The sequence below is a fragment of the Phaenicophaeus curvirostris genome, chromosome 23, assembly GCF_032191515.1.
Source record: "Phaenicophaeus curvirostris isolate KB17595 chromosome 23, BPBGC_Pcur_1.0, whole genome shotgun sequence".
Taxonomy (NCBI): domain Eukaryota; kingdom Metazoa; phylum Chordata; class Aves; order Cuculiformes; family Cuculidae; genus Phaenicophaeus; species Phaenicophaeus curvirostris.
The window spans coordinates 803,945-824,374 of NC_091414.1; the positions used below are offsets into that span (position 1 = coordinate 803,945).

The 20,430-nt window shown below is 51.9% G+C and overlaps 2 protein-coding genes across 2 annotated transcripts; one reads left to right on the plus strand and one right to left on the minus strand.

Annotated features, from left to right (window-relative positions):
• Positions 1-141: 141 nt before the first annotated feature.
• HDAC1 (histone deacetylase 1) lies at positions 142-15,788 on the plus strand. Its single transcript, XM_069875122.1, has 14 exons — positions 142-260; positions 4,635-4,747; positions 5,187-5,304; positions 8,095-8,169; positions 9,370-9,508; positions 10,050-10,191; positions 10,972-11,064; positions 11,365-11,473; positions 11,593-11,733; positions 12,033-12,141; positions 12,235-12,365; positions 13,110-13,256; positions 13,358-13,406; positions 13,592-15,788. Exons 1-14 carry the CDS (start codon positions 212-214, stop codon positions 13,617-13,619), a joined length of 1,443 nt encoding a protein of 480 aa, XP_069731223.1. The 5' UTR covers positions 142-211; the 3' UTR covers positions 13,620-15,788.
• Positions 15,789-17,071: 1,283 nt separating this feature from the next.
• Positions 17,072-19,801, minus strand: MARCKSL1 (MARCKS like 1). Its single transcript, XM_069875512.1, has 2 exons — positions 19,719-19,801; positions 17,072-18,399 (listed from the first exon to the last, which is right to left on the minus strand). The coding sequence occupies exons 1-2, from the start codon at positions 19,773-19,775 to the stop codon at positions 17,818-17,820; spliced, it is 639 nt and encodes a 212-aa protein (XP_069731613.1). The 5' UTR covers positions 19,776-19,801; the 3' UTR covers positions 17,072-17,817.
• Between the last annotated feature and the right edge of the window lie 629 nt (positions 19,802-20,430).

The following is a 20,430-nucleotide window of genomic DNA, read 5'->3' on the forward strand; positions in this document are numbered from 1 at the left end:
AGCCCCCCCGCGTCTGCCCGGCGCCTATTTTCTATTGGCGGGCGGGGCGGAGCGCGGCGCCGCGATTGGCCCGTGGGGGCGCGGTGGGCGGGGCCGTCGCGCCGCGATTGGCCCGCGGGGGCGCGGTGGGCGGGGCCTGCGCGGCGCGGGGCCCGGGGCCGGGTTGGGGCGCGCGGCGCGGCGGGGGCCGAGCGGGGGGGGCGGCACGAAAATGGCGCTGACGCAGGGCACCAAGCGCAAAGTCTGCTACTACTATGATGGTGAGGGGCGGGGGGGCCGGGCAGGGGGGAGGGGGGCACTGGAGAAGGGGGGGGGGCTGGGGGAGGGCGTTGGGATGGGAGTGGGTTGGGGGCTGCTGGGGGGGGGCTGGGGAATGGGGGGGGTCATTGGGGGATGGGGGGTAAGGGGGCTGGTCTGGAAGTGGGGGTGGTGATTGGGGATGGGGGTGAGAATGGGGGGGTCATTGGGGAATGAGGGGGTGGGGGGCTGCTCGGGGAGGGTCATTGGGGTGGGGGGGTCAGGGTGGGAGGAGTCATTGGGGGTGGGGGGGGGTCGGGGGGGGTGGTCATAGAATCATAGAATCACCAGGTTGGAAAAGACCCACTGGATCATCGAGTCCAACTATTCCTATCAAATTGGGGGTCACTGTGTAATGGGGTGTTGGGAGGGGGGCTAAGGGGGGATCATTGGGATGGGAGGGGGTTGGGGCTGCTCTGAGGGGGGAAATGGGAGGAATGGGGGGGGCCAGGGTGGGAGGAGTCATTGGAGAATGGGGGATGGGGGGGTCATTGAGGAGTGGGGGCTGCTCTGGAAGGGGATAAGGGGGGGGATCATTGAGATGGGAGGGGGTTGGGGGCTGCTGTAGAGCAGCGGGGGGGGGGGTCATTGGGGGGCGGTGGGGTAAGGGGAGGTGTCTGGGGAATGAGGGGGTGAGGGCTGTTCTTTGGGGGGCTAAAGAGGAGGTCACTGGGATGGGGGGGTTGGGAGCTGCTAAGGTGAGGGGTTATTGGAAGGGAGGAGGCAGGGGGCTGCCCTGAGGGTGGTGGTGGGGGTAATGGGGGTCAGTGGGGAATTTGAGGGGTGGGGGGCTGTGCTGGGGGGGCAGGGATGGATATTGGGGGTCACTGATGCAGAGGGGAGCACGTAGGGCTGTGCTGAGGGGAGCAGGGGTATGTGGGGAGTGCAGTGGGGCTGGGGGGAGTGGGAACGCTGGAGGGTGCTGGGAACATGGTGGGGATACGGGGAGCACTAGGAGGAAAGAGGGGGTGAAGTGCTAGGGGGAGATAGGGGTGGAGCAGGGAGGGCAGCACTGGGGATCCAGGGACTTTGGAGGCAAGGAAATGCTGTGTTGAGGATGGGGAGAGGGGCATGAAGCCCAGAAGGACTCTGGGAGCTGTGCTGGGTGTTGAAGAAGGTGTCTGGGAGGATGGGGAGCTCTCGGGGAGGTTTTGGGGGGCAGGAGGGGTTGTGAGGAGGTGAAGCCACCTCGCACCACATTCAGGGGCAGGGGTGCTCCTGGAGCTCCCGTTTGGGTCAGCGGCGTTGCTGTCGAGGAGGGACAAACACGAAGTTAGGAGCCAGACTGACTGCTTGGTTGGTAGCAGGGAGTTCCTGTGTGTGGGAGAAGGGCTTAGTTCTGGCTCTGAGCTTGGCTGGATCGTGGACTGGTTTGGGTTTTTTGCCTGTTGGAAGGCTGGGGAAGTGCTGCTCTGGGGCTCTGTGGTCGTCCCGCCGGGGTAGGGGAATAATGGGGTGTTAGAACCCGGTATCTTGTGTGGCTTTTCTGCTTCCACCCCGCCGTCTGTGGGAGAAATTGCAGCCGTGTCACCTCGCACGTTCACAGCTGCCTCCTCTGTGGAGGGGAGAGCGGCGGGCGAGCGGGCTCTTAGTGGAGGCTGCGATCGCTTTCTGTGAAAGGTGTTGTGCAATTCTCTTTTTCGTTGTGGGCTGTAGTTTGAGAAACCAAATAAAAACTTATTCTCTCTATGCTTTCTTGGTAAGGGGACATGCTGGCTGTTCAGGCAGTAAAGTGGGCTCTGTTAAATTGCGTAGAGCAGGGGCTTTTCTTTCACTAGGACCGCGAACCTGAGCAATAGGTTTGCAGCCCTGCAGGGTCTCCAACTCAGCCGATGTCTTCGGGAGGGCACGGCAAGGAGGAGCCTGGATCAGAGTTCTGGGTGCAGCGAAACCCAGCCTGGTTTTATCGCCCGACTGATCTCTGTGTGACGCCCATCATATCCACATACACCAGGGGCTGCTGGTGCCCTGGGCCCTAAAATGCCTTGTTTAAACTTAAGGAGAGATTGCAGGGAGTGCCAGAATGCTTTACGTGTGCACATTACCTGGATGTTGGAGAAAATGGTCTTTATATCCAAACTTATCCCTATCCATGGAATATAATGCGCTCATAAAGCAGCTTGTGAGTTTGTGAACAAGCTATAATCTTTAGTGGGCTGTGATAATGTCTTAACTGCGAAATAACAGGTCATTTTGCTGGAAAATGCAGAGCAGAGGTGCTGTCCTTGCGCTCTTTATTGCACAGTAGCACCACACAGCTCTCATTGATACCTGCCCTCTCTAATTTACTCTGTGGTCAGGTTTTAGTGCCTTGTTTCCCCCACTCTTTTATGAGCAGCTGGCAAACATCCACAGTGCATCCTAGGGCGAAAGTGTGCTTTTATTGTTGAGGAAGGCATCATCTATGGTTGCAGGAAGCCAGTTTGTGAGGGTCTTCTATTTTCCACTCACGAAGGTTAGAGGGGCGCAATCCGGTGTGTTAATTCCCTGAAGGGAGGTCTATGGGTGCTGTTCCAGATCTCTTCCTTGAGCCACATGTTCCAGCTGGCTGGAGAAAGAACCCGAGCTGCAGGGAAGGGTCTAGGTGGGATGCAGAAGGTTGGGATAAGGTAATGGGGGTATCCTCAGGGTCCTTCCTGGAAGCCCTCAGGGCGTGCGAAGATTTGGACTTGAGCAGTAGCTTCTCCTTTATTTGCTGCTTGCGCGAGGACTTGCTTAACCCTCACAGACAGGAAGAGGCATCGGTTAAGTTCACACTCTTAATCCGCGCTGACGTCCACGAGCAGACGGGCTCGGCCACTGCTCTGGAGGGCTCGTGGTGGGATGTGTTTAGCAGAGCGAGCGTGAACAGGCTCTGGAAGTCAGGGTTTGCCCAGGGCGTTTTGCTGACAGCGTGAGGTGAAGGCAGTAGTGATTTTTCAGAGCTTCCTGTAGCTTTGTGCTTTTATTTTCCAGACAGGGTCTTGTGCATCTCTTATCGAGCTCCTCAACACTTGGTTTAATCTGGTTTTACTGTAGGGATAGTCGTCCCAGTGAAAACCCTGTGTGCAAAGGACACCATGGGCAGGTGAACTCCAGCAGCTGAGTTGTTTGGGTGTGGGATTTGCAGCGTTTGCATCTGCTTTGACTGGAAATGGGGCTGTATCCACAGGAGGAAAATCTACAGCAGCGTGCTGTGAGGAAACGGTGGTTTCTCATGAATGTTAAGATTGGTGATGAAATATTAATACTCCCAACTGAGTCACCAGCCAGACCAGACTGGGTCTCCTGCTTCCTAAATGGATTGAGAGTTGTACAACTACATGAACAACTTAGTCTGGTTTCCCGAGAAAAATGAGGCTTGTGGGATGTTGCTGCTGCGTGTGGCTGATGGCATGGTCCCTGCTCTTGGCAGCTTTGGAGCCTGTGCCTCTTGCAGCCAAATCAGGCAGGAGGCAGAAAACTGGAAGTTAAATTTCTGTAAGTCTCATGGAAATGAGCATCTTGGGAGAGGAGGGGGAATAAACCGCTTAGCGGTGCCTGCTATGGGAAAGCACGGCCTGAGCCGAGTAGGGAATAATCTGTGTGGGGAGGGGACCTATGAGATATAGCAAGAAGCTAACGTCGTGAACGGTGGTGCCCATAGGATGGCTTGTCAGGTGTGAGGCTAATAGAGACCGGGTTTCTTCTGAAGGATTCCAAGCAGTAATAAAGGGTGAAAATGATTGGAGCTGTCACTGGTCTTTGCATATTGGCAGCATTAGCTGCTTCGTATCACGTTCCTGTTGAGTAAAGAGCAAGAAACTGAGGCAGAGAGGCTGCATGCTCTGTCTGATGAGGCATTTTCTGAGCTGGGATTAAACTTAGGTGCCTCTTGGTGTGTGGGTCTCTGCTCGGAGTGTCTGCGTTTCGTTGTGGGAGCTGTGAGCTCTCATGAGCTCTCGCAGTGGCCTGACCTGCCTGGAGGGGACGGTGGAGAGCTGTTATCTGCTGAGTGAGGACAGGCAAACAGGGTGCCCAGAGCTCCTTCTGCCCAAGAAATGGGAGCTCCCTCCCTCAGCTCGCAGTGTGGCATCTGTTGCTCAGACTGCATGGATTGTCTTTCCCAGAACTGGTGTTAAAAAATTCCCTGCCTGGCCATATCGTAATTCCCAACTGTCTGTCATGTATGAGTCTAGGAGAAACTGTTCTGAATCCATGGAGATACCCCTGCAAGTAGGACAGGAGACCCAACCCTGCGCAGTGCTGGAGGGCAGATAACATGAGAGATGACCCCGTGGCTCTTGTGGCTCTGCTGTGATTCTGTTTGAAGGAATTAAGGGGTTTCCCTGCTGTAACAAAACCGTTTCTGCTCCCAGGTGATGTTGGAAACTACTATTATGGTCAGGGACATCCCATGAAACCCCACAGGATCCGGATGACACACAACCTGCTGCTGAACTATGGCCTCTACAGGAAGATGGAGATCTATGTAAGTGCAGGGCTGGTCGTGAGAAGAAATACACGTGGAAGATCTTCGTTTACATGTCAGGTTTTAGTTTTGATGCTTCAGACTCAGAAGTTCTTTGTTGATGAGCCAAAGGGGAAAGGAAAAAGAAACCCCAACCAGTTGTGCTGATGTATCTCTGTTTTCTTCTGGTTACTTGTGAGATGTTCTTTGTTTCAGATCAGCTTTGGAGGCTGGAAAATGGTTTTCTCCCTGTAACTTAAATATTTTCTTTGTCGAGATATGCAATCCATTCCAGTCTCCTGTGATGGCATTTTTGCCTTTGAGAAGAGGTTTCTCATGTTTAAAGCTGCTCTTTTGGTTTTTTTGCTGTATCTGGCAGAAAATCTGGTATTGGAAATGAATGTGGGAAGGAAGAGAGACGTGTTTTGAAACAATCTTTGCTCTTTTCTTGTCCCTGCAGCGCCCTCACAAGGCAAATGCAGAAGAAATGACCAAGTACCACAGTGACGACTACATAAAGTTCCTGAGATCTATCCGTCCAGATAACATGTCCGAGTACAGCAAGCAGATGCAGCGATGTAAGCAACGCGGGTTGTGCTGGGCTCCTGTCAGCGTTCAGATTTGTGGTTCTGGAGATCCTAGGCAGCTGTAGGGGTTTGTGATGATAAGAGTAGGAAAAAACACAAGAAATCACCTTTCTCCTGATGTTTTTGGTTCTTTTTTTCCTGGTAAACCAAGCTTTTTAAAAAATGAGTCCCTCTCTGAAGAAGATTTGCCCAAATTGCTGAGGAAAACCCTTTGGCCTGGCTGGCTTTTTTTAGCCTTGTGTTCTGATGGGAACTCTTCTAAATCCTCTTTCTGGTTCAGAGGTGGCTGAACTGCTCCGTTTGAGCTGTATGGATTTTGTCTTGTTGTTTCTCTTTAACCAGAGGTATCTAGGTGGGAAAGGGTTGTGTGGTTTAAAGCAGACAAACAAGACCCCAGCTCATCGGTCATGTCCCAAATCTGCAGTAGCTGAAGGGTGTTCAGGGCAGTGGCAGTTTGGAAGTGCGGAGAGCTGAGGTGCACGGTGATACCTGTCCACATCATGTTAGAGTGGTTCGTTTCATGAGCTGATCTCTCCTTCTGACCTCTCCAGCTCAGGGGAAGGCTCTCTAATGTTGCAGAAACTTTGTTTTGGTCTCTCTGCAGCTCTGAGATGCTGTTGTTGAGCAGTGACTGCAGCAGACTGGGTTTCTAGCAAGTGTAGGCAAATAGTAGGGAAGGCTCAAGGCTCATTTAAACAGTATTTGTTTTTGGTCTTGCACATTGCAATCCTTGAGAGCAGTAAAAAATTGTTATCCCATGGAGTTCATTTGCGTGAATTAAGTGTAATCCCCAATTTAGAAGAAATATGGGTCTGCAGCGTGAATTAGAGGCACTCAGAAGTCTGGTGGGAGCCGAAGGGGCCAGGTATTGAGGCACAGGCATGTAAGGAACAGGGACTGTGATTTGTGAGTAATACGCACTGAAAGACTTCCTGCAGTAAATGGTTTCCCTTAATACACCCAGCGACATACAACAAAGTACATGTTTACACAAACTGAACTGTTTACCCCTGAAGCCGATACGGCTCATAAACGCCCACTCTGCTCTCTCTGGTAATCAACACTCTCTGTACTGTACTGCCACGGAACGATTTTTACCTGAAGGAGGTAAAATATGAAAATCAATCTGAAACATGCAGAGGACAGAGCTTTTCTTCAACGAGACCTGCAAAACAGCCACCTCTGTGTAGGTAGAGAGCCAGCACAGGAGGCTTGGAACAGAGTTGAGGGGTGTGGGAGACATGGGAGACAAGCTTCCAAGTGCCTGTAGCCTGCTTGGTGCTTCGGCTTTGCCTGTGAGGGAAGGGTGGCAGCTCTGTTTTCCGTAAGGATGGTTCCACCTTAGTGCTGGGCTCTCTCTGGTTGCGCTCTCCCTGATAGGAAGCTCCTCATCCCACCCACCGCAAGGAAGAGGGAGCAGCTGTGCCTCTCATCTTCCACCAGGGCTTTCTGACTGTGGTCAAGGGATTGACCCCTGTTATTAATACTCCTCCTTATCCAGTCCTGGCCGCTTGGAATCTCCTGGTGGGAAAAAGCCCTGTTGGATTCTGTTGGCACAGCGCTCCTTCCTGTGCCAGGTTTAGCAGAGGGATGCCCTCAGATGCTGTCAGCGCTGCCTGCAAAGTTCTGAGGGGCAATAAAGGTAATGAATGGTCTCTAATTTCATTCTGCTGGTGCTGTGTTGACTGCCTGGAGCTGCAGGAAAAGACTGTAACCTAAAGGACAAGGAGTTTAATCTGCTGTAATGGAAAGCGTGCAGAAATTGATGACTTAAATTCTCCTCGCTTATCAGTGAAAGCTTCCAGCCGTCACTTTGAGTTAATTATTCAGACTCTGCTACTTGTTGTGCCCTGCTAAAACAGTTGGAAAGTGGAAACAGTTGCTTCCTTCTGGTCTCTTGATGGTTATTGTCCTTTTCAGAGATCCCTGTCGCGAACTGGGACCATTCAAACTCCCTGTCACAGACTGGAAGCTGCGCGCTGATGAGTCGCTGGTGCTGCAAGGACCAGGCTGTTTGTGCCTTTCTCCTTGAGCCCAGAAGGAAATGTTCTACAGATGTTATTACACAAATACAGGGTGTTTTGTTTGTTTCTAAAAGCAAATTTTGCAAAATCTAGACTCAATACAAGTTCGTTGTTACTATGTGTATTTTTAATCATAAAACCATTTACAGCAGAAATTTATCCAGGCCAGAACTACAGCATTGCTGAGGATTTAAACCCTGTCTGTCCAGCGTGAGGGAGTGGAACATACCCAGTGTAACAAAGGAGATGGGGATGCAAACTTCTTGTTCAGTACACACCGCTATCTGCCGCCTTCCTCCTTTCTCCCGTTTACTTTCTCAGCTACTCGTCAGCAGTCCAGCAGGAAACAGGGGCACAAACCTTTCCCACTTGCTGAGTGGTTGTGTGATGGAGCTCTGTTGGCTCTGTAGGTGGTGTGCCTCTCTTCCAGAGCTCCTGGGACCTGCTTTCCCCTTCTCATAGAATTGTAGAATGATTTGGATTGGAAGGGACCTTAAAGATCATTCAGTTCCAACCCTTTGCCATAGGCAGGGACACCTCCCGCTTTTCTTACAAGTCAAGAGCATCTTCTCTCCAGCAACAGCCTTTTAGCCTCATCAGTCCTCAGGTTGATTACATTAATGATTTGTTTGTGCGTGGTATTTTGTTGTTTAAAGATTTGATTGCTTCTCTGGGTAGCTTTTTAAATCAGAGGGGATATGAGCCTTGCCATTTATTTGCAGTTTTGTCTCACTAACCCTTTTGTGCTCTTTTCAAGTTAACGTCGGGGAAGACTGCCCCGTATTTGATGGGTTGTTTGAGTTCTGTCAGCTCTCTGCTGGAGGCTCAGTTGGTAAGCTCACACACTTTGTGTTCTTTCCTTTTTCTCCGAAACAAGTGCACGTAATGTAGCTCTGTCTAGAAAATAAGTCATTGTAGGTGGTGGTGGGGAAGCCCTGTGAACCTATTTCTGATTTCCTTAATAATTAGATCCGTATTTCTTCCCACGTAGGAGTTCAAGCCTTGCGTATTGGCAGATCCCTCCACATTTGTTAAGCGCATCTCTGGTCTGGGTTACTTCACTGATAAGTGAAGGGTTCTGCAAGTGCTCTAACGATGTTGCCAGCAATGGAATTAGAACAACCCCACAGCAGCAACGGGGGTTCAATAAAAAAACAAAATGAGCTTTACAGGAAAAAAAAAAGCTGTAAGCACCTTGCTCTGGGCAGGCAAAACCTAGAAAGGAAAGAAAATGGTTAGTTTGTGTGTTCTTTTTAACAAGAATCCACTGTCTCTGGACATGAGGCAAAACATAATCTGAAAGGTTTCGGTGAGCTCCCTGGAAGCTGGGAAGTTTAAAGTGCTTTCACTATTTTCACACACTTCATTGCAGAAAGACTGCTGTTACCGAGCTGTCTTACTGTTCGTGGGGTTAAGGCTTTGTGGCTGCTGCTCCCCCAGTGGCATCCAGGCCTTTATTTCCTGTTCAGCAGTGTGTACAAATACCAACAGCAGCCTTTTCTGAAGTAACTCTCTGCTCCCACGGCTGTTGATCCCACAGAACAGATCATTCATTTTGATCCTGGGAGGCTGCAAAATGTGCAGAAAGTTCATGAAAGGGCTGGGGGCAGAAAACTTCTTTGGCCAAATGCATGTTCCCTTAGTGACCTAAATATACATTGGCTGAAACCTTTCATTAAGATCTTTTGTTTGGGGCACTGAGAAATCTGGGCTGTCCTCAACTGTGACCCCAGCTAAAGTGCTGTGTGCTTGTTTGTGCTCTGAGGCGAAGGCAGAGAGTGATCAGAAGTGTGGGCAGGCAAACAGAGGCTGCGTTTCTCTTCCTGTGCCTTTTGTTCATTTGTTGAGACACCCAGTGTTCAGCCCTTAGGCTCTGTTGAGACACCCAGTGTTCAGCCCTTAGGCTCTGTGAAGTACCCAGAGGCATCATATGACCCATAATGTGATGGTGAGGGACCAGCGCTTCACCTCGCGATCTCTGTTGTGGAGCTTTTGCCCTCTTGCTGACTGTTTGTGATTTTTCTCCCTGCAGCCAGTGCTGTGAAGCTGAACAAGCAGCAGACAGATATTGCTGTGAACTGGGCGGGAGGCCTTCACCATGCTAAGAAGTCGGAGGCTTCTGGCTTCTGTTATGTCAACGATATCGTCCTGGCTATCTTGGAGCTCCTGAAGTATGGGCTGTACTATTTTACCCCTTTGTTTATCCACTCTGCTGCATTTCCTTTGGGTCCTTAGCGCCTTCTTCCCAGTCTTCTCCTTTTGTTGCTCTCTTTTAGCAGTGTTTTCTCAGGAGGGGTATCTTTTGGGATGCGGTGCCCTCTCTCCTGAAGGGGCGTGTCTAGTGTTGGCCCTGCACAGGAGACAGAAGGCTTGGAGCATTGTGCTGTTGCTCTTAGGCCCTTCTCTCTACCATCCACCCTGGAAAAGTGGGCACAGCTGTGATACGTGACAGCTCTTGGCTCAAGGCAAACCTCAGTGGGAAGCTTGGGCATGAAAGTAGAGTCTGTTGGCTCAGTCTGAATAAACTGAGTTGAGTCTGCCTTCAGAGATCAGTCACAGCAGCAAAAGCCATTTTATTCCCCTCTGTGGCTCGGTTCCGCTGCTGACTGAGGCGCATGTCCGCTCTCTGCAGCTCTTTTCCTTGTAGAATCTGGACAGGTAGCAGTCGCTGCTCTGAGGAAATGCGGCGTTTTGACTCCTTTCTGATCCTAGATACCACCAGAGAGTGCTGTACATCGACATCGACATTCACCACGGCGATGGCGTGGAGGAAGCTTTCTATACCACAGACCGCGTCATGACCGTGTCCTTTCATAAGTACGGAGAGTACTTCCCAGGGACAGGGGACCTGCGGGTGAGCATGAAAGCTGAGCAGAAAGTTATATTGAATGTGGTCTTTTCCTGTTTGCTGTCATACTAGTTTAACTAAAATCACTTTTCTCCTGGGTTCTACTCTCAGTGATATCCTGTCTCTGAGGGCAAAGGTGTGTGTGGGAGGCAGCTGGCTCAGGTACTTTGTTCCTGTGATTGTGGCCTGTATGGTAGTAAATCAGGGCTTTGATAGCAGTTTCTTAGCAGCCTTCTGGTGGGATTATGCTCAGAAAAGTGACTCTGAGGGAGGCATTGTTGGTCATTTGTAGCTACGTGCAAGCTAAGCTTGGTCACAAAAGCTTTTGGGTGAGAGTCTGGGAGGGTTACCTCTGCATGTGCTGGTTTATCTTGTTGGCATTTCCTCTGGTGACTCAGTTCTGCCTGTTAATGAACCGTGGTAACTGTGGCACTCGTTCAAGTCAGACTCAGGTGTGGTTCACTTTGTGACTTCTGGGTTGAAAGGTTCTTTACCTTTTTTTCCATGTGTTTTTTAGTAGAATTACATTTTTCTGATCTAAATTCTCTTGTTTTCCACCTGGGAGTTGTATTTTTTCAGCTCAGCTCAGAGTCTGGCCGTGGTGATATGAACCTTTGTGCAGTTGCAGATTCTTCCCTGTCACAGCTGCTCTGCAGCATAAATTAAATTACTTTTTGTACTTGTGTTCGGATGGAATCCCAGAGTTCCCTTCCGAATCTGAGGCATGGTTTATGTGCTGCAGTTGTTGGTTCTCTGGTGACTTGTGTTCTCTCCTGTCTTTAACAGGACATTGGTGCAGGCAAAGGCAAGTACTACGCTGTAAACTACCCCCTGCGCGATGGGATTGATGATGAGTCCTATGAAGCAATATTCAAGCCGGTAAGTGAAGATGTCTTTGCTGAATGACTCTTTGTGGATTGCACTTTGTCACCGGGTGACTGACGAAGCCTTTCTTTGGGGCTGTCTGTGATACGATTCCTCTGGGGCTGTGTTCCTCCCTAACAGTTGCAGCCTGTGGCCATTAAACTTATCTCTAAGAGCCTCAGTGTTAGCAGTGGAGGGGACTGAGCAGCTGTGGGGACGCCAGGGATGTCTGCGTGTCTCTTGCAGACATGGACGTGGCTGTGCTGCTGCGACACTGTCCTGTGCAGAGCGCATAACAATGGGTTTCTTGTTTAGGTGATATCGAAAGTGATGGAGACGTTCCAGCCTAGCGCAGTTGTCCTGCAGTGCGGGTCAGACTCTCTGTCAGGGGACAGGCTGGGTTGTTTTAACCTGACCATCAAAGGTAAGAGTGCCACGCAAGTGCCTGTGTGAGCTGGCATAACCGATAGAATTGGATTTCACTAAGAAGTTTGTTCTTGTGCCATGAGGCTGTGACCTTTCCCCTCGCTGCTCCTCATGCAGGTCATGCCAAGTGTGTGGAGTTTGTAAAGAGTTTTAATTTGCCGATGCTCATGCTGGGAGGAGGGGGCTACACGATCCGCAACGTGGCGAGGTGCTGGACCTACGAGACTGCCGTGGCGCTGGACACAGAAATTCCCAATGGTAATTCTCCCCCGGAGCCTTTGGAGCAAATCTAAGGGACTGTGCCACTCCAGTACCCAGCAGCCTTGCTGAAATGAGATGGCCTTCTGCTGAGAACTTTCGTGCACTGATAGTGTCTTAACAGCCAAGTGAGCTTTGGCTGCGCTGCTGCTAAGTTGTCTGCTTTGATCTGAATTTGGGCTGGGAGAACTTTGGCCTCCATGCTGTTGTGCTTTTCCATAGAAGTACAACATGTTTGTGGTATTTTGTCACCAGACCAGTGGTAATTTAGTGTTTATTTCTTTTTAATTTGCCTGCAGAACTTCCATATAATGACTATTTTGAGTACTTTGGACCAGACTTCAAGCTCCACATCAGCCCCTCGAACATGACTAACCAGAATACCAACGAGTACCTCGAGAAGATCAAGTAAGTGTGGTGAGGCTGACACCCTCTGCTTGGGGCTTCAGAGTTGTAGTGTTATCTTGCTGACGGAGATATTCCCTTCCTGGCTGGCTCTAGGCAGCGCCTCTTTGAGAATCTGCGCATGCTGCCTCATGCTCCTGGTGTCCAGATGCAGCCGATTCCTGAGGATGCTGTGCAGGAAGACAGTGGAGATGAAGAGGAAGAAGATCCTGAGAAACGCATTTCGAGTAGGTGCTCGTCTCGGGGCCAGCTGCGTTGCCCAGCCAGGAAGCGTACTGTTCAGAGCCTGTGGGCACGAACCCGGACAGGATCAGTTAGCTGCAGAAGCATACAGGCTCTAAACTGAGTTACCTCAGTAAGGAGAGGAGATATGTGATTTAGGTATCCCTCCATCCTGGAGTCCTTTGGTTTGAACCCATTCTCAGCTTTCTGATTCATTTTGCAGGCTAAAGCAGCGATGCTGAGCACTAGGCTGATAGGTTGCTTTTTCCTTGGAGAAACGGCGCTTTTGCCAGGTGATTTCCATAATGGAGAACCTAGGCTTTAAAGTGAGAATTTAAACAGTTCCTGTGATGTGGGTGCTATCACAGAACACTTTCTGGGAGGCTGTCAGGTTTGATCCCAGACGTTGTCTTCCACAGTGAAAATGCTCATTTATATCCAGATTGGCTGATGGCCTTTAGATCTGGCAGACAGGTTCTCTCAGCGTGAGGCTGGTTAACCTGCTTATGCTGTCAAGTCTAGACATTGCCCTGTACCTAATCCAAGTCGTACATGTGCTCTTGGATCTTCGGCACGAGCAGTGTGGAGAGATGAGTTAAAAGATACAGCAGGAAGAAAGATAAAGTGCTTTAATCGTGGCCCAATTCTGACCAGCGTGGGCTCCTTAGTCCATGCCGACGTGTGGATGTACTTGGAGAAGTTAGTGCTTGGTATGTCCTGAAATGAACGCTTGTCCTCTTCACATGCAGTCCGCAATTCTGATAAAAGAATATCCTGCGACGAAGAATTCTCTGACTCTGAAGATGAAGGTGAAGGAGGGCGCAAAAATGTTGCCAACTTTAAGAAAGCAAAGCGTGTGAAAACAGAAGAGGAAAAGGAGGAAGAGGAGAAGAAGGGTAAGCAGGAGAGCCTGGACTAGAAGGGTTCCCAGCTCTGTGGAGCTTTGCCTGGCCTGTGCTTTCCCACTGCATTACTGCATGCCTTTTCTTTTTCCTAGATGAGAAAGAAGAGGAAAAAGCGAAAGAGGAGAAAGCAGAACCCAAAGGGTGAGGCCTGTCTCCTGGCACAATGATTTAATGGCTGTGCCTCTACTTCCCTGTGCCTCTACCTGTGCCTCCAGTGGGATGCTGCAGAGCTTGAGGGGCTGGAGGGCAGCCGTGGTTGTTTGAGTGGCTTTGTCACAGCCCGAGTCACTTGCTTAAACCAAATCCTTTCCTGCTTGCTTCCACAGGGCAAAGGAAGAGCCGAAATCCACCTAAGATGGCTGCAGCTGGGCAGTACCTGTCAGTGCGTAGTTGTCGTAGGTTAGCTTCTCTGGTTGCCTCCCATTCCACAGGATTTATATTTTATATATGTTTCTGTATATATTTCTATATAAATATATAAATGACTTGAGAACTGTAAATTATTCCTTGCTGCACTCCGCTGGGAGCAGGTAGGGAGGATTCTGCGGAGTCGACAGACCTGCACTGCCCAGATTTGGTGACTGGGAAGTTTCACTCTTGCCTTCCACTGCCTCCTCAGTGTCTCTGAAAAACTCACTTCCTTTCTGTACTCTGAAATAACCGCCCTTGGAAAAGAGTAATTTAAGTAGAAGTAGTATCTGCGTTTCAGGTTAGGTGGAAAGATGGCCATGAAATGTCTTTTTTTTTTTTTTTTCCCCCTTTTTCCTTTTTTTGTGCTTTTTTTTTGTGGGAGAACATGCGCTCCCAAGTGAAGCCTGTGAGAAACTTGACTGTTCCTTTGCTCTTCAGTTTGATTCCACCTTGGCAAGTAACTGCAAGCTGGTGCCGCTTCTCAGGGTCAAATAGTGCGGTTCTTGAATAGAGTTGGCTACCTCCCTGCAGCAAACTTGAGAGATGAAGCAGCTTAAAAGCAAACTGCGAGGCGCTGCAGTGAATCAGCCCCAGAGCCCTGCAGGGGCAGATCTGGAAAATGCAAATCAAAAATCACCCTGATGTGGGGGTTCACGGTTTCCATGATCCTGCAGATCCAGTTAGCGTGGCAGCATTCTGCATCTCAAGAGAGAGGATGATATTTTTATACCTTTTTTTCTATACTTAAGCCCCTTTCTGAAGGGGGAAGCGAGTTACTGCCCAATTGGCCGCCTGCTTTGCTTTTCCTGCTCGTTCTGCCCTCGGCAACACATGCCGTAATGCGCTTTCTCTGCCCCGATACGTGTGCTGGGCTGAAAGCGCTGCAGGAATTCCCAGCTTGGCTACGGACCAGGCTGAACAGAGCCTGGCTGAAGCCCTTGTTGGTGTCTGTCACTGAAAATCCTGCTCTGAAATAAAGTTACAAACATTTTCAGAAGGAACGTTTCCTTCTTTCGCCCTCAAGGCCAGTTATGGAGAAGCTCTTTATCAGCCTTCGGAGCTGTTATCGTTACGCAGAAACAGCAGATGGGGCTCTGCACATTTTTATAGCGATGCCTCCTCCTGCTGCTCCCACTCATTCTCACACCCAAAGTCTTTTGTGACCAGGACTGGCCTTGCTTTTGCACCTCGTTTTGTACAGCCCAGCGTTAGCTGAGGGTTTGGTGACTGCGTTGCAGCGGTTGTGCAGGCAGCTGGGACTCGCCGCTCTCCTCTCTCGGGGCTCCCTCTGTCCTCAGAGGATCTGTACCTCCCACGGAGCGCTGCTGATGGCTTCAAGTCTAATAATGCTGCTAACTTCACACAGGTTATTTTTCAAATGTTTTATTTTTTTAAATTACCTTTTTTTCCCCTTTTCCAACGTGAGTTTTTTGTTCCCTAGGATCCGAGTGCTGTGTCACTCCTGCTCTTCAGTGTTTGTATGTGAAGCGAGAGATCAGTGTACCTTTGTGTCGGGGGGGAGGGGGGAATATTGTGGTTTTTTAAAGATGCTTTTATTTTGAATTTTGAGAATCTTTGTAATAAAACTGGTACATTTTTATGGATGCTGTCAGTTTTTACTGCTTTCTGCTGAGAGAAGGCACTTGGAGTGTGAATTCAGTCTTTTCTTGAGCCACTGCTGGAAAATGGTGCGGTACCTCGATCGCGGTGGTGATGTGGTGTGGTTCCCAGTGATAAAACATGAGCTGTGACAAGGCTGTGGAGAGAAAGGTGAGGTGAGGGTGATCGCTTTGACCCCTCTTTCACCAACAGGCCTGGATGTGTTGGTTCAGATGCATCCACTGAAGGATTCGATGTGGAACGTGCTCTGTGCTGCATTAAAGATTGCTTTAGTTTCTTTTGCAGGTGTTTGTTCTTTCCACCCCTGCCCTGTGTCTGATAAAATAGCCTTGAAATCCTCCTCCCGCTCTCTCTCTCCAGAAGAGGAAAGCTGAAAGATCAAGGGTTTATTCGCTCCCAGCGTTTCAGTAAAAGGTGGCTGGGGCCATTCTTCTGTCTCCTTTCTAAATCAGAGCTGGGTTCTCATCTAGCAGCGCTGCTGATGCTCACTAGGTTGGGTTGGTTGCAAAAGCAACGCAATTCTGGAAAAGGAATTGTGAGTTACGGAAAGGGAGCATCCTTTGCATGATCTGAGGTGGGTTTTATCTGGTATTTGAGCGAAAAAAACATCCTTTCTTATCATTAGGAGCAGGTTAATTTGCAAATGAGTGGTGCTTACACCTGAAATGGGCACAAAAGGCTCAGCGAAGAAAGGGCTTTGCCTGGCCCAGTTGCCTCCCAGTGCTGTAAAAATACCCCAGGACGCCGTTACCCTTTTCACCCCAGCAAGGCAATTAAAACCTTCTCCTCCCTGAGCGCAAACAACAGCCCCATTCCCATTGCCTGCCAGGCCCCACATGCCGCCGCAGGCTCCTCGTTCCCAGCCTTCCCTAAAATGGCTGCCGCGGCACAGCCGCTCCCTGCCGAGCGCGGAGGGCGGCGGGGGCACAATGCAGCCGCACGCCACGAGGGACCTAGGAAACCAGCCGCAGAACACAGCAGCGACACTGAAAACCCCATTTTTTTTCATCCCCAGGTGAACAGGGATGGACACCCAGCTGCGCCCGGGGGCCGCTCCCTGCGGAGAGAAGGATGCGCTACACAAAACGAAGAGTTGTGGCCATTTCCATCTCCCCTCCAGGCTCAAGAGGAGCAGCGAGGGGCTCTGCCCCACCTCACACAAGGCTCCTCGCTTCTCTCCATCCTCCTGCCCAGCCCAAACAGCCAGCACTGGCGTGATGGGAGGTGGAGAGGAGATGGGTGCTCGGGGGAGGCTGCAGCCTTCAAGCCCCGGGCTAATAGAAGGAGAAAAGAAAATAAAATCCCCTCCATCCCCCTGCAGAGCACAGGAGAAAGGATGGAGGCACCATTGTGCCTTCATTTCCTCCTTGGAAATGAATCTTTGCTTCGAGTGCACAACAGTGCTCGTGCTCTAGTGTGGCTTTTCAGGAAAGAGGAGCCAATCCTACGCTAAAGCCACTAAAAAAGACCCGTTTAAAATTAAAGACACCAAGCTTAAAAGTGGGACTCGTGCCCAACAGCCCTCTTGGGAGAAAGATTTCTTTTCCTTCCCTCCCACCACGAAAAATGGGTCAGATCTCAGAAAACAGGTACAGAACAGCAATCCCAAGGCAGGGACGAGCAGCGGGTGTGAGTCGTTTGTGGCTCCGCATCCGCTGCGATTCAGTAGCCGCAGAGCTGGGCTGATCAAACACAGCGGCCACCAAACCAAATCTCCTTGCCACCTTCCCCAGTTGCATCTGGCACCCGTGACAAGAAGGACTCGAGCTCGCCCATGAAGGGGTCACCATTTATTCCTTTCAAATGTTACAGTAAAGCCCATACAGCTTTTTTTTTTCTTTTCTTCTTCTGTTCTTTTTAGAAGTTAGAAAATTGCAAATTAAGTGGTTTGGCCATTAAAAAATTATTTACAGAGAAAACAACGTCGCTTCACATTATACAGCTGGCAGCACCCTCCCTCCACCCTGCACCCCAAAAGTTATCCCTCCGAAGCAGAAATAAACACAGCGGACTTACAAGCTTTACGAGTTTAAGCCAATAGTAAGACATTATAAAAAACTAACCAGATTAGCCTTTACACCATCCATTTCTATAAAAAGCACAAAATACTTTAACTGAAGTCAGAACCAGGAATGTAAACTGAGAAAAAGGAATCTGTGGAGCAGTCACTGGCTCGCTGGGCTCCGATGGCTGCTGGGAGCAGGGACAGTCAGGAGCCAGCGGAGACCCCGGAGCGGGTGGGAGATCCAGGTTCTCCAACTGTAAATTCCAGTTATGTCCAGGATAGTCTTCCTCCACAGTTCAAAAGGATTTGGGTCAAACTACTCCAAGTGGTGGTGGGATCCAAACCAGCTTTCTGACAGGGGAAGAGGAGGAAAAGGCTGGAGGAGGGCTGGGATTTGGGAAGCGCTGTCAGTTCTGGGTGGGACAGGAGGCGCGTGGGCACGGCGGCGAGCCCGGGCTGTTACGGGATGGAGAGGATGGCATAAGAGTCTTAAGTTCGGCCGACACTGAGTGGGCTCTACTCTTCCTTCTGCTCCGCCGCCGCTGGTGTTGGCTCAGCTCCCGCAGGGCTGGGGGGCTCTGCGGCTTTGGCTGCATCCCCTTGGCTTTCCCCTGCCTGCTGCTTCTCCCCCTCCTCGCTTCCCCCGGCTTCTGCACCCTCCGTCTTGGGCTCAGCTCCCTGCGGCCCCTCCGCCGTCCCCTCCTCGGGGGGAGCCGAGGGCTCCGTCCCACCGGCTGCAGAAGTGGGGTTCTCCTCTCCCTTGGCCTCCGCTTCGCCCCGCTCCTCGGTGGGAGAAGACCCGGAGGAGTCCCCGGCTTCTTTCTTGTTCTTCTTAAACGAGATCCCGCTCAGCTTGAAGGATTTCTTGAACGAGAACTTCTTCTTCTTCTTGGGGGTGTCCTTGGGAGCCGCGGCCCCCTCGGGTTTGGCATCTGCGCCCTCGGCGGGTGGCGCGGGCTCGATGGCGTCTCCACCGCCCTGGTCACCCTTCTTGCTCTCCTCTTGGAGGGGCTCAGCCGAGCCGTTCCCGTTCAGGGGTGCAGCCTCGCCCCCCACCTTGGGCGTCATGTCCCCGTTGAGCCTCACGTGGCCGTTCTCCTGCGCGAGGGGAGAGAGCAACACGTTGGGCACCATCAGGATCTGTCCCCACTCCCCCATCCCCAAAGCCCTGGACCCAGCTGGGGGGACGGGGAAAGGGGGTGAATGTACCACAGGGGGTGGGAAAAGGGGAAAAAGGGGGATGCACTGGAGGGAAGAGGGAAAAACGGGGGGATGAACCGGGATGGGGAGAGGGAAAAATGGGGGGATGAAATGGGATGGGGAGAGGGAAAAATGGGGAGGATGAAATGGGATGGGGAGAGGGAAAAATGGGGGGGATGAAATGGGATGGGGAGAGGGAAAAATGGGGGGGATGAAATGGGATGGGGAGAGGGAAAAATGGGGGGATGAAGCGGGATGGGGAGAGGGAAAAATGGGAGGGGAGGGGGAAGAAAGGGGAGGTGGAGAGGGAAACGGGAGGGGGAAACACTAGGAGAGGGAAAGGAAAGAAAGGGGGATGAAAAGGGAGAGGAGGGGGGGAGAGAGGAAAAGAGGAGGGGGATGCACTGGGAAGGGAGAGGGAAAGGGGGATGAAAAGGGAGGGGGAGGCATGGGGGAAGAGAGAAAAAGAGGAGAGGGGTGCGCCGGGAGAGGGAAAGGGGAAAAAGGGGGTGAGAGGGGGGGAAAGGGAAACGTGAGGGGGATGAAAGGGGAGGGGGGGGAAGAAAAAGAGGAGTGGGGTGCACCGAGAAGGCAGAGGGAAAGGGGGGGGGAAGGGAAACGGGAAAAGGATGAAAGGGGAGAGGGGGAGGAAAAGAGAGGAGGGGGATGCACCGGGAAGGGAGAGGTGGAGGGGGGGGAAGGGAAACGGGGGAAGATGAAAGGAGGGAAGGGGGGAAAGAGAAAAAAAAAAGGGAAAGGGGGAAAGAGGAAAAAAAAGGGAAGGGGGGAAAGAGGAAAAAAAAGGGAAGGGGGAAAGAGGAAAAAAAGGGAAGGGGGGAAAGAGAAGAAAAAGGGAAGGGGGGAAAGAGAAGAAAAAGGGAAGGGGGGAAAGAGAAGAAAAAGGGAAGGGGGGAAAGAGAAGAAAAAGGGAAGGGGGGAAAGAGAAGAAAAAGGGAAGGGGGAAAAGAGAAAAAAAAGGGAAGGGGGGAAAGAGAAAAAAAAGGGAAGGGGGGAAAGAGAAAAAAAAGGGAAGGGGGAAAGAGAAAAAAAAAGGGAAGGGGGAAAAGAGAAAAAAAGGGGAGAGGAGAAAGAGAAAAAAGGGAAGGGGGGAAAGAGAAAAAAGAGAAAAAAGAGAAAAAAGAGAAAAAAGAGAAAGAAGAGGGGAGGGGGGTAAGAAACAAAGGAGGTGGGTAGGAAGGGGGGCCCGGGGCCCGTACCTGCCCGTCGGCCTTGGGGGGCCCCCCGCCCCCCGCCTTGGAGCCCTGGCTGCCCATCGCGCCGCCGGGGGGACTGGGCCGCGCGGCCGCCGCCCGCTGATAAAGCCCCGGGAGGGGCGGGACCGGGCCTGGACCAACCCCCGGGCCCCGGCACCGCCCCGGCACCGCCCCGCGGCCCGGGGTGCCCCCCATCCCACCCCCAGCAGCCCCGGGTGCCCCCCATCCCACCCCCATCAACCCAGGGTGCCCCCCATCCCACCCCCATCACCACAGGGTGCCCCCCATCCCACCCCCCATCAGCCCGGGGTGCCCCCCATCCCACCCCCCATGAGCCCAGGGTGCCCCCCATCCCACCCCCATCAACCCAGGGTGCCCCCCATCCCACCCCCAGCAGCCCAGGGTGCCCCTCATCCACCCCCATCAACCCAGGGTGCTGCTTTTCCCACCCCCCATGAGCCCAGGGTGCCCCCCATCTCACCCCCCATCAACTCCAGGTGCCCCTCATCCCACCCCCATCAACCCAGGGTGCCCCCCATCCCACCCCCATCAGCCCCGGGTGCCCCCCATCCCACCCCCATCAACTCCGGGTGCTGCTCATCCCACCCCCATCAGCCTAGGATGCCCCCCACCCCCTCCCCATCAGCCCAGGGTGCCCCTCATCCCACCCCCATCAGCCCAGGGTGACTCTTATCCCCCCCCCATCAGCCCAGGG

What these genes read in the sequence shown, in the direction of transcription:
- HDAC1 (XM_069875122.1), top strand. Translation starts at nt 212, where the DNA reads ATGGCGCTGACGCAGGGCACCAAGCGCAAAGTCTGCTACTACTATGAT. An exon ending in CAGGGACAGGGGACCTGCGG is followed by an intron (nt 10,192 to 10,971) that starts GTGAGCATGAAA and finishes TGTCTTTAACAG; the next exon opens with GACATTGGTGCAGGCAAAGG. An exon ending in ATGAAGCAATATTCAAGCCG is followed by an intron (nt 11,065 to 11,364) that starts GTAAGTGAAGAT and finishes TTTCTTGTTTAG; the next exon opens with GTGATATCGAAAGTGATGGA.
- MARCKSL1 (XM_069875512.1), bottom strand. Translation starts at nt 19,775, where the DNA reads ATGGGCAGCCAGGGCTCCAAGGCGGGGGGCGGGGGGCCCCCCAAGGCC. An exon ending in CCCCCAAGGCCGACGGGCAG is followed by an intron (nt 18,400 to 19,718) that starts GTACGGGCCCCG and finishes CCCCTCGCGCAG; the next exon opens with GAGAACGGCCACGTGAGGCT.